The sequence below is a fragment of the Nicotiana tabacum genome, chromosome 1, assembly GCF_000715075.1.
Source record: "Nicotiana tabacum cultivar K326 chromosome 1, ASM71507v2, whole genome shotgun sequence".
Classification (NCBI taxonomy): Eukaryota; Viridiplantae; Streptophyta; class Magnoliopsida; order Solanales; family Solanaceae; genus Nicotiana; species Nicotiana tabacum.
The window spans coordinates 53696657-53710152 of NC_134080.1; the positions used below are offsets into that span (position 1 = coordinate 53696657).

Genomic DNA, 13496 nt, shown 5'->3' on the forward strand with positions numbered 1-13496 from the left:
TAAGACTGCTTAAAGTCTTGCATTCCACAGCCCTTTATGGGCTAAGGCACGTGCTCCCCTTTTTTTGTTTTGTTTTCCCTTTTTTTTCTTTGTTTTCTTTTTTTTGTTAACTTAACTAATAATTAATGATACCCACCTTTAATATACAATATTAAAACTATTAATATTTTCCTAATTGTATATCCAATTATATATATATGCAAGATAAAAATAATAAAATAGTAATAATTTAGTTCTATAGTTAGCGTGTCTCGGAGCTTTTATAAATTTGAGGAGTGTTACAATTTCTTTATATTTTGCCCCCTCCCCCCGATTAAAATTTTGCTTCGCCACTGGTAAGATTTGTATGTTAAGCAGAATAGAGGAAGTCTTTATATTCTTATACAAGTTTTGTTGTAATTTGTTGGTTCGTTGATGGAACGACTGAGTGGGTGGTGAGTCAAGTTTATTTCTGAATTAACATTAGTTGTTTTTAGTAATTATATTTTTTTATGTGCTTGACATAATGTACAGATTCATTAGTTACAATTAACTATCTTTTTTTTTGTTTGTTAATAGGACTTTATTTTTTAAAATGAATTGATAGATTGATCGACTTCAAGTATATTAGTAGAAAAAAGGGTGACCATAATAATTAAAATTGCTTCTTTTCTATATTTTTGGAGTCATATTTTAGACAATAATTATGCGCTATATTTTATTGCACTTATTTCGTTAATTATTTTGTTTGTCATATATTAGGTAAACTTTCTACTGAAGGCTATGCACAGTATTTTAGAATTGCATGCAATAAAAATATTTAGACAATATTTATGACACTAACATTAAAAAAAGGAGTTGTTTCTTTATCTACCGTACACTAGAAAAGCTTTTGAAAGCGAGCTAATGACTTACATAATTCATTTGGTTCAATAAAATTATGAAAACATATGAGGAGAAAGTTGGAGAATAAGAGAAAAGTATCGAAAGAGGAAAAGAAAAAGAAAATATTTTTCATTTAATTACTGTATAGCATAACAAGATTCCTTTTATGCTTTGAACCCACTGAGTCACAAAATAACATCGATCTTTATCATTTTTTCTGGAATTATTTCTTTATTAGTTTATAATCAAATATGTTGATAATATTTATTAATTTTATAAAAAAAATTGTACCCGCTAACCTACACGTGCAATATGCATTCCAAAAGACAAAATCGTAATTTAGATAGATATCAATATCTATCTATATACTATATTAAATCACGAACACTTTTAGAAAAATACCGTTTGTTCTTTCACCTTTTAAAACATATATCACATTAAACAAAATAATAATTTAAGTTATTTTTCTAATATTTAAAACTTTAAAATCTACTAAATTTTGGTTATTAAGTCTTTCCTTATTGAATTAGCCCTAATATTTAGGAGTTTAAATTCAATTGAGATTTTACCTCAAATAGGAAAGGATCCATGTTGTTTTAAACTAATACTATTTCATATTATTCTAGAACTCTAAAAGAAATAATAGACAAGGTCCTTTACAATAAAAATAACTTAATATAATACAAATAGAATATATAAATAGAAATATAATACGCAATTGGTTTCATTTATATATACACAAGAACTTCATTTTTGTAGCTATCTATATAAATATGGTAATTAAGCATAAAAATTATATGCTTTATAATATTACGGCACATATTATATTTGTGAAACATGTCTTTATTTCTTACTATTACTGAATTAAAGTTAATTAATTTATAATTTTACGTTAGTTTATCATTTAATCATAATAAATTAGTATAGTTTAGTTTTTGTATATTGAATGAATTATTTTTTTCAATATAATGACCATGAATGAGGACTTTTATGTGGTCGTTTCTCCCCATATTGAATGGTTATATAGAATCAATGTTCTTCATTTCCAAAATTCATATTTTACTTTTATAACTCAAATATAATTTTAAGCAAAATATTTATATAATTTTTAAATTTTTTTTACTCATTTAGACAAGATACACGCACAACGCGCGTACCATTTAATAGTAATAGGGAAAAACAAGAGACTCTCCCAATTTTCAAAATTATCTTGATATGTTCTTTAATTTGAAAATTAATTTTCATGCTTCACAATTAATAACCTTTTTTTTTTTTTTTTTTTTTTACACAATTAATAACCTTATTCTGGTAACTGATATGGAGATACCTATCATTCTTTCGATAGCTTTGTTACAATCTTTAAAAAAAAGCTTAACGTGCTTACATATTTTCTGGGCATGTGCATTTATACCCGTTTTTTGCGTTACGTTTTAACTTGTGCCCGCTTTGCAAAAAAAATTGCAAGCGTACCCGCTTTTTCGCATAACTTCAGCATACGGGACTGAAGTAGCAAAGACAATCACGCAAAACTTCAACATTCTAATAGACGGGCCTGAAGTTCAACTCTAGAGCTGAAGTTTTTGTTTTGTAACTGTTGAACTTCAGCTCTAGAGCTGGAGTTTTTGTGTTGTAACTAGGAAACTTCAGCTCTAGAGATGAAACTTTTGTATTGTAACTGGGAAACTTCAGCTCTAGAGCTGAAGTCTGAGGCAATCACTACTGTTTTTGGTGTTTCGCGGTTGATCAACTAGAAAGAAAAGAGAACTAAATAACTTCAGCTCTAGAGCTGAAGTTTTTGTTTTGTAACTGTCGAGAGCTGAAGTTATTTAGTCTCTTTTCTTTCTAGTGCTTGTGTGTTCCAGGTCTTTGCTTTCTTCTTCATCTTCTGCTTTTTTGTCTTTCGTTTTGTAATTTTAAACTCCAGTTATTTCTTGCTTACTGAATTATTAATACTCTTGAATTCAAATTTTATTTTAAACAAATTCCCTTCTAAACCTACCTGATAAATATAAAGAACTATCAATATACAAGAGTATTCAGCATAAATTCTTATTATGAGTAGAACAACAACTTCAAAGGTATTATATTACAAAATTTAGATGTACATTTAAAGCAAACATAAATTGTTTCATGTGTGCTGAGCACCAAAAATAAATACGTACTACATAAAAGGTAAAAGTTAGAAGGAGGAGGAGAAAGGGGCTGAAGTTATTTAAAAAGTGGGTACAAGTTAAAAGTTTTTAAAAAATGGGTATAGGTTAAATGAGGCACCCTATTTTTTACCATATTTTCGATATATATATAGTTTACATCCCATACTTAGGTTTATTTTAAAGCATAAAATTATAGTTTAAAGATCAAAAGAGAAGCTCGAATACAAACACTCTCACATAATATGCATGTCCATGTATAGATTTTCTTTCTTTCAACAAATAAACTTCATATTATTCTTTCTTATATAGTTCAATTTTTAAGTTAAAAATCTTTACCATTAATGTTTTTATTTTGACAGTCAACCTTTTCTGGTGTATAAAATATAATGCGTCTAAGAACAGCTCAATTATAGAGTTTTTAAACTACTTTTTAGTCTATTCTCATTAATCATTTCAATGGATAATCTGTCCATTATCACATCATACTGTTAATATATCATTGCGATTTAATTTTTAAATGCAACATAAGATAATGTTTTGAACCAAAGTGAAAAGTTTACATAAAACTTGAAAGAGTTGATAGTATAATAGCTTCTTATTTTGATGCTGATTTAAGATTTGATTCCTTAAACTTTTTCTTTTAACAAATTTAAAACTACATAAAACTTGTATCATAAATCAGTTTTTTAAAGACTACAGACAACTAAAAAAAACTGTTAGAAAAACCATTAACGAAAAAAAAATCGTCACTCCTCAAATGATAATTATGTCACAATAAAAAAAATACATAAGACTTCCGCACAGGCTTTCCAAAGCCAAAAGAAAAAGCAGGTAACGAGTAAATGCATTATTGGAAAACTATTAAGTTCTGACACTGCGAAATTTTACAATATACTCATGAAAAATATCCAGCTCAAATTGGCAAGTAAATGAGTATGCTGATACTTAAAGTTAAGATCTGCAAGGTCAGCTAAGTGGCTTTATAACACCAAAAGAAAGAGGCCTTAGGACAACTAAATATGACATACACTTAGACAACATGAATTTGCCAATTTATCTGTTACTATTTCCATTGACCTCTAAACTCACCTCCATGCATTAATCACCTCCTTGATAGTAACTCAACAATGAAAAGGGTGGAATGAAAATGATCCCCTATATGCACATTGGATTGACAAAAACTACCAATAAGTTACCATACTAAGGTCCTACAGGAGCAATGCCTTTGGTTTTGGCTGCGGCAGTGGCCGCAGCTGCAGCGCCGGCTGCTGCAGCAGCGGCCGCAGCAGCAGCTGCTGCAGTTGGACTTGACGGAGGAGCTGGATTGGATGGTGATGTGCTCTCCTCAGTCACTAATTGAGGTTGCTGCTGTTGTGTATGTTGAGAATTGACCTGTGTAAGCAGGGCCTTTATCTGGTTTCCAGTCAGTGTTTCCTGCTCAAGTAATGCATTGGCAAGGGCATGAAGCTCTTTGTTGTGGGTGGTCAGAATCGTTTTTGCATTGTTGTAAGCCCTTTCAAGTAATTCTCTTACTTCCTTCTCAATGAGAAGCCTCGTTTCAGTGCTCATACTCTTCCCATTATCGTCATAGTTGTGGGTGACGAGCCCAACTTCTTTGCTCATGCCCCACTTGGTAACCATGGCCCTGGCGAGATTGGTTGCTTGCTGGAGATCGCTAGATGGACCAGAAGTTACTTCACTTTCTCCGAAAATGAGCTCTTCAGCGACTCGCCCACCCATAGCAACATCAAGCCGAGCAAGCATCTGCTTACGGGACATACTAGTCTCATCCTTCTCAGGCAATTGAGCAACCATACCGAGAGCCATACCACGTGGAACAATGGTTGCCTTGTGAACTGGAAGAGCCCCATCAGTATGAATAGCCACAAGAGCATGGCCACCTTCATGGTAGGCGGTAAGCTTTTTCGTCTCTTTGGATATGAAAGCTGATTTGCGCTCACTTCCCATCATGATCTTGTCCTTAGCATACTCTAGATCAGCCAAGCTTACAGCTTTGGCACCATCCATTGCAGCCTTCACAGCAGCAATGTTAACCAAATTGGCAAGGTCAGCACCAGAAAATCCAGGAGTCCCTCTAGCAATGATCATAAGGTCCGCATCATCGGCCTTAACAACCTGTCAGATAGGAAACATTTTAGACACGCAGATTAGAAATGATGCTAAATTAAACCCTTTAAAATTGCAGTTGCATGTGCGGTTTAGCTATCCAAAAGAGAGATTGTCAAAATAAACCACTCATGGTGGAATGTGTTCGAGCTGCCAACTCCAGTTTGACATGGTAACAAAGTTATTATTTTACCAGCAAGGGTTGTGGTGGATGGAGGGGATCCCTCCACCCTTAACCAGAGATTTTGGGATCGAGCCCTGGATAAAAAAATATTCATGATAGGGAGCACCCTTCTCCCGTAAATGGGCCTTACACGGGCCAATCCGGATTAGTCGAGGCTCAATGCGGATACCGAATACCGGGTGGGAAACCAAAAAAGAAGTTTTTATTTTATTAAGTCTACAACAAAAAACTGAGGGTCTATCCCAAACAGCCTCTCTGCCCTTCCAGGGTGGGAAACCAAAAAAAGTTTTTATTTTATTAAGTCTACAACAAAAAACTGAGGGTCTAACGGAAACAGCCTCTCTACCCTTCCAGGGTAGGGGTAAGGCTGCGTACATCCTACCCTCCCAGACCCCACATGTGGGGATATACTGGGTGGTTGTTGTTGTTGTTGTTAAGTCTACAACAAAAAGAGATTTAACACCACATAAATAAACAGTAGCCACTCACAATCAATATCCAAGTAAAATGTGAGGTCAAAAATGCCACAAGGCAAGACACCTACAATGGGAGACCATTACGAGTAGGGAAAATTTAAGTGTACCAGGACAAACTAATTTCAGTTGGCATCTTGTTTATAAATAGTTTGATTCACAATATAGGTCAATGAAAAAGAGATTCACCAATAGAAAAAATAAAGAGGAAGAAAGACGACGGTGCACATGCATAATGAATTTCTAATCTAAATTGCTAAAAGAGATATAGACATAAGGAAAATCTATCAGCTATTAAATAAGCATTACAATAGCCTCGGATCACTACCAACAATTCGTGAGAACAATGACCTGGAAACTGCAGGGTCACCAGGAGATGCCCCAGTTTTCAGAAAAAATACCTTTGACATGTGAGATTCCAGAATCTGCTTCCGACCTTCAACATCAGGATTTGGGACAACAATGTTGCGATCAAAACGTCCAGGTCTCACCAGTGCCTTATCCAATGACTCAGGGAAGTTAGTGGCCGCAATCACAATGATTCCATCGTTCTGTTTGAAACCATCCAGCTCAACAAGCAACTGATTCAAAGTCATCCTCATATATTGCTGGTCCTTTGGGTTACGGCTACCTCCAATGGCATCAATTTCATCAATGAATATAATGCACGGTGATCGTTTCTTAGCAGCTGCAAAAAGGTCTCTTACTCTCCGAGCTCCAACACCAACAAACATTTCCTCAAATTCACTGCCACTGCACGAGAAAAAGGGAACCCCAGCTTCTCCTGCTATGGCTCTTGCCAACATGGTCTTACCAGTTCCAGGTGGACCAACAAGTAACACGCCCTTTGGGAGCTTGCCACCAAGACGAGTGAATCGCTTCAACAAAATGTCAAAATAAGCACTTGTAAAAACAACTGCCTCACGGCATAGAAAAAAAAAATCATCAAGATCGAGCAAAAATGACGATGGTAAACAGAAAAAATTAAACAAAGTAAGATTTAATAAGATGTTGCAAAATTAAGTCATAATCAAATTACCAACCAAAGTAGAAAGTCATATATTAGCCAACAGCTCAGAAACTTTGGTATGATGCAAATTGCAACATGAGCAAAAATCAGAATAGTTACTAACTTTCATTCCAGAGAAGTTAAAGAAAGGTGAATTGGAGAGGTTGGAAAGCCTTTCAAAATACTAGTTTATCTCCTCTTTTACTCCATAGGGGCACTGCCGCAGTGACAAGCGAAATTTACCAGCAGAGATGTGATCATGATTGTAGTTAGCTTGAATTAGGTAGGTCCTTATCAGTAAGATTGGTCATGCTTGGTTTTGGTTTTAATTATATTTTCATTTTAAAAAAAAAAAAAAGCTAACAAAACTGCCAAACTAACCAATTAATCTAACTTTCACCCGAGTCCCCATGAAGCTAACCTATGTGGCAGTCCGAACTCGTTCAACTCCCAAGCAGATAGAACAGTAACAAATACTTCTCTCTAATTAACTGAAGCTGCCAACCCACACTCGGCTACAACTATTTTCTTTAAATGGCAGTGGTCTGGGCCACTTTTGCGCGCACCTCAACTAATTAACCAGACTACCCGCTATCTACCACCATCGCAAGTACCAGCTTACTCTATCCACCAAGACTTAGACAGATGGAAAGCATTCATCTGGCGTGTTTTTACTTTGCTAGGATTTGAAACCTAGTCTGTCATGGTCCATTCCAAATGTATTGACCACTAGGCCACACCCTTGGATGCCACGATTAGCAACAACTATTTAAGCAGAATTAGAAGCTTAAGAACCTGTTAGATACTTCGCTTCATGTTCTACCCTCATTGGGTTTGTTCGTCAACTTCCCCAGCCCTAGCAGCAGCAAGGATGTTCTATGAATTGCCTCCATGTTATCATAATATACGGTAGCCAAGCTGGTGACGCTCTCACGTCACTTTACTTTTTCTCTTCCTTGCAGCCAAAGGCAAAGTCTAGTACTAGCAAATCTCCTGGCTAATTTGTAGTCTCGCGCTCCTAACAGTTTCACATAACTGAATTACTGGTAGCCAAATTAGAGTGGAACAGGTTTATCAGATTCAGCCTGTAGAGCATGGTAACTGATTTTCCAAACGTATAATGCACCAAATCTTTGGTTCGGCACAGAATCATTAATCTAAGCAACTAACCGCACAATAGGAGTCCTCCCATATATTTCGATACAAGCCTCAAGGATGTGTATGTAATGATGGCATACTCCCCCGAGTTTTGAACATGTGGGCCAGCTAACTCACCAGGATTTATCGGTCATAAAAATAAAAGAACGCATGATTCGGAACATGGATATTTGGATATTGGAAGGATACCCCAATTCCATCACCAACCAATTGTAACCTTGTTTTGATCAGAATTAGGAGCCATTTCAGATAACCAAAATCTTCAGTATTCAAGCATATGGAAATCCAACTGAAGAATTGAATGATCAGAGGCTACGTATGAACCCAAGAGAAATAGCCCATATAATGGTATTGTGGTTTCTCCTTCTATCCTTGCCTTTCTTGCCTCAATACCTAACATAGTGTGGATATAATTAACAAATAATAAACTTTTCAGATTGTTTTCCTGACACAAAGGGAGGAAGCGCTTGCTGCCAACTTCCCTATTTAAGTTTTTAATTAAGAAAAGGGAATATGTAAAGTCGGTACATATAACTAGCAAAACATAACTGACGTTCTCAGGTTACATGTATCCCTGTCAGATTCTCAGGTCATTTCCATCTTCCTTTGCTCTCTTTCATTGAACTTTTGTTGGGAAGAGGAGCAGATTAACTTAAAACAGATCTAGCTAAAACACAGTCAGAAAAGATAAATATCTATTATTGTTCCTCCATGAATAAAACCTCATATGTAATATCAGAGCACTCTCATGCCATCCAGCATTATCTTTGCTCACTTACATGGTCTTTGACACAAAAGATAAAATTTAGAATTTAATTTTCATTCCGACAGGAGAATATATGCGTTAGTGGTTATTGCAAATACCTCCCATATTAACTCACCTTAGGGTCTCGAAGATAGTGCACAATCTCTTCCAGCTCCCCTTTCGCCTCATCAACACCCTTCACATCAGCAAATCTTGTATTGGTTTCCATAGTCGGCTGCACTTCCTCATTTAGACCAAGTCCTGAGGTAGTAAACATCATTAACAAAAAAAGAACTTCTACTTACAATCAAATTCACCTGAACAAAAACCAGTAAAAATTACAAAGCTTGTATACCTTTGCTGATTCCTCTATCTTCAATGAGCGCACCAACACCTGAAATCAAGAGAAAGGCCAAACCAAGAGCACGGAATGTACGCCACAACTGTTCTTTGAAATGAGCCCCTTCAACAGCCACCATATGTATAGGAGCATTGGCAGTACCAAGCACACCATCCTTCATAGCTTTCCCAACATTTCTAAAAGCTGACAGAGCTCCTAAATTTGCTTCTTCCGCATGAGAGCTAGCAGTACCACCAATCCCTGAAAGACCTCTAGTCAGACACTAATTAGAACCTACAATCAACTTATCAAAAGCCTTAGTATCGAGTATGTAAGAAAACTAATTCAGCCAACTTGACAGCCCAAGCTAATGAGAGACAAACTTTCTTATTAGGTCTCACCTCTCTGCAATGTCCGGAGCAGCTCACTTTCATCTAGTCTATCAACCTTAACCAGCGCCTTAACATACTCCGAGAGTGCTGCTGGATTAGAATGAAGTGAAGGTTGACCTTCAAACAACCTTATGACTGCCTCTGGATCGTTCTTATGATATAGCTCTCTGAGATACGCCGCATCAGTAGCTTCTTCTGTTTCACGTACTCGACGGGCTAGGCTGCCCACATAACTTGATCGAAACCTTCCCTTGGTTCTTGCAGCTCCATGTACTGCACAATGAAGGGACACACGGGAGGATTACAACATGCTTTTCCCAGATAAAAGTAAGGTAATTATACTTTCAAAAGAACATCTATTGCATAACTGTACATCTCTTAATAAAACATGAAGCAAAAGGTCAAGCCAAACATTGAGAAAAGGTGAAGCAACCAGAAGAAGCCAGAAGCGTCTTTCGGAATTTAAACATTTTACTTGCAATATTTCAATGTACATTTTACTCTACCAACAAGCTGTCAGAAGGTCTTAATGTCGACTAGTTGTCTGCAATTTGCCAAAAGATGCAGAGGCTTAACATATTAGGCGATAAGCTCTTCATTTGCTCAAACGTTCACAAGACCAGGAAACATACTAACAAATATATTTCACAGAACCCAAGAGATAGCAAGTTTCATACTAGAAAGTCATATTACTCATAAAATGAGTTTAAACTTTCTCTTGTAAGCACAAAAAAGATCTTATGAAGGCAATTTAGGCAGCACAAACACCATGAAACTTAGGTACCAAAGACGTTATCCATTTTCATATCATAACGATTTCGAGTACAAAATAAAAATTCTTCTCAGCAAACACAAAAGAGGAGGCCGACACTATAGAGAGATTTCACCAGAAATCTTACTTTTGAAATATCGTGCAGCACCAATTATTACTTTTTAAATAAGTATGAACTGCAAGAATTCTTTATCTCAAAGCAGTTTAGACAGGTTGATATAAGGTAAATACTATTCCCATCTTAACAAAATCTTATATCCCTTTCATACATACGTTACCCACATCTCCTATCCCACTCTTCTACCTACCAAACATTGTCAACGATATCTTCATTATTACAGTTTCTCACTTCTTGACCTCAATTGCTATCTGCTCTGTTTCATATTCTACTATGGTCTATTTGTGCATTGCAGCTAAATTCTAGATCTGCTATTCTCAACCTCCCTTGAAGACTATTATTTGGAAATTGTACTGTTTGCTTTGGTATTTTTTTAAATGTATATCAATTTTGAATGTAAAAGATAAAACCTCTTTTTGATTAGTTTTGCCTAAATCGTTAGTAAAACCCAATCTAGCATGACGTAGAGGGTGAGAAAAGAGCGGGCAACAGTTACCCGCATTATTTATAGTGTTCCATACATTGTAGGTATGTCCATAGTGCAGTCTAAAAAAATATAGAGGCCCGACTTTTTGATACAACAAACATCTATCTAAAAATATATACATACAACAAGTAATAATTCCATGAACTCAACCATTCCATTTTTTTGTTTAATTTCTCAACCATCAACCACTATAATATCTACAAAAAGAAAGGAAAAAAAAAACAAGAAGAAGAAACACGCCTCCACTTCATGAGTACAAAAATGTTTAGGACATACCTCCACCTCCTATAGCCTTTCCAGAGGTAAGATAGGTTCTATTGAGAAAATAGTTTAGCTGCCTTAGTTGAGATTGCTGCCTTTCAACCTGAATAACAAAAGTACAATTCAATGAATAAAAGAGGAGAGCAAGGAAAAAACCCATCATACCAAAACGAAGATTACGCAAGCCTTTGTACAGAAAACAAGCAGTGTAAGGGAAAAAAACTACACCACACAACTTTTACCATTTAAGCAGCTGAGAAAAGATCTCTTTTTTTTTCTTTAACTAACACTGATACTGAACCAACATAGTAAGTGTGTAACATGGATATCTGTAAAGCTATCACATGGAGCAAGATAAGCTAATTTTACACATAAAGATCCAATCTTTCAGTTTCATAACCCAATATAACAACGAGCAAATAAAGCTACACAAGCTTTAGCCTAAAAAAAAACATCATTAATACCCTATAACTGTAATCAGGGAAAGAAAAAGAGCAAACCCAATTTAAGAAGAGCTAATTACTCCCAAAAATCCAATTTTTGCCTACAAGTACCAAGATTAGGGTTTTTATGACCCAAGTCCCAACACACCAATAAATCTCCAATCATCAATAAACCCAATAAAAATTAAATAAAACTAATCAAAGATTAAATCTTTGAGATAAAATCTTGAGATAAGAGTGAAAGATGTGACCTGTCTGAGAAGGCGCATTAAAGCCATCTCTAAGAGCAATAAAGATTTGATCTTTTCTTGAACCCCTTTTCACCTTTCTCTCAAAACCTTCCTCCTCTTCTTTTTTATCTAGTTTCTTGGTGCTTCTACTGAAATTGTTGTGAAATGTTTTGGTGATCGAAAATGGAGAGAGACAGGGGAAAGGGGAAGTTGATTTTTTTTTTCTTCCCAGAGAAATACTTTAAATATTTATTGCTACTGGTAAATAAAAATAAATAAGTAATTGAACAATTTTTGGGATGGAAAAGAAAAGAAACAATTTTTTTGGAAATATCTCAGAAAGGGTAGAGGAAAAGATTGAATTTGGAGGGGGTAATGGTGCTACCTTTGTGCACCGTGCGTCAAAGAGCACCTCTAGAATTTATTGTATCCGGGAAGAGGTCAAGTCATGAAAGGTCTCCGGGAATAAAAGGAATTTTTATATTCCTATTCCATATAGAAACTATATTACCCTCAATGTTTAAGGTTTGATTTAATTATATTTAGTATACCTAATTATCAATTTTATACCATAATGTGTTTTAACGGTGTACAATTAATGTACCGTATATCACTTCTTAATTAACGCTACCGTATATTCCTCAAAATCCCCACCCCCACGTTTCTCTTTCCCAAACTCACACCCTCACCCACGTATCTCCACACACCCACGTTTCAAACTCATTATTCTCTCTACTAAAACCAGAGAAACATATGTAACACCCTCCATTAACGTCCAATTTCAAGTTTTTTCTTCTAAAACCAGTCAAATTTGAAGTCAAATCTTCAAAGTTCATACACACATTTACCTTCAGCTTCAAATTTTCTCAATGAAGAAGAACAAACCTTCAAAGAGACAAGAGAGCAGCAATTCCACCATTGACAACCACTAAAAAACTTTGAATTCAAATTTGGGTTTTCAAAAATCATTATTTGTTTTGATTGGGTGTTGTTGTAAATAATTGGGAATATTTTTTGGAGTTTATATCTTAATTTTGAGGGGTTTTGGTGAAGATTTAGACTTGGTTTTGGTTTAATTTCAGATTGAAACTCGTCGAAGAAGAAGAAGAAGCAGAAGAAGAAGAAGAAGAAGAAGAAGAAGAAGAAGAAGAAGAAGAAGAAGAAGAAGAAGAAGAAGAAGAAGAAGAAGAAGATATGACATACATTATATTGCAGTAATTGTAGATAAATTGTAGACTGTTTTTTGCAGAAGATTTGTAGAAGTTTTAGTCGTTTTTTATTTGTGTAAACAGAAAACAAAGCATCTACAATCAGAATACAAATAATCTACAATTTATCTACAAAATATCTACAAACTGGGTACATTGAATTTTAATATCCCAATTCCCATTCGATTGTAGTTTAATTGGGATTTTCGACATAATTGCGTTTTTTCAGAAGATTTGTAGAAATTTTAGCCGTTTTTATTTGTGAAAACAGAAAATAAAGCATCTACAATCAGAATACAAATAATCTACAATTTATCTACAAAATATCTACAAACTGGGTACATATTTGGAATCGACATGCTTCCCCTGAAATATATGTTTCCCATTTTTTATACATATTTTTGTCCAAAACAATACTAAATCATCCACTTTAATACAATTTTTATACAATGTTGTTCAACTTTCATACAATAGGAAAATGAATAAAAGATAAATAAATAAACAACAGTCTACAATTTATCTACAATTTATC

At 34.9% G+C, this 13496-nt stretch overlaps 1 protein-coding gene across 1 annotated transcript; it reads right to left on the reverse strand.

Moving 5' to 3' along the window:
• Window positions 1-3852: 3852 nt before the first annotated feature.
• LOC107776755 (ATP-dependent zinc metalloprotease FTSH 4, mitochondrial) lies at window positions 3853-12196 on the reverse strand. Its single transcript, XM_075250735.1, has 7 exons — window positions 11778-12196; window positions 11099-11186; window positions 9455-9718; window positions 9069-9314; window positions 8850-8974; window positions 6203-6679; window positions 3853-5153 (listed from the first exon to the last, which is right to left on the reverse strand). The coding sequence occupies exons 1-7, from the start codon at window positions 11802-11804 to the stop codon at window positions 4218-4220; spliced, it is 2163 nt and encodes a 720-aa protein (XP_075106836.1). The 5' UTR covers window positions 11805-12196; the 3' UTR covers window positions 3853-4217.
• Between the last annotated feature and the right edge of the window lie 1300 nt (window positions 12197-13496).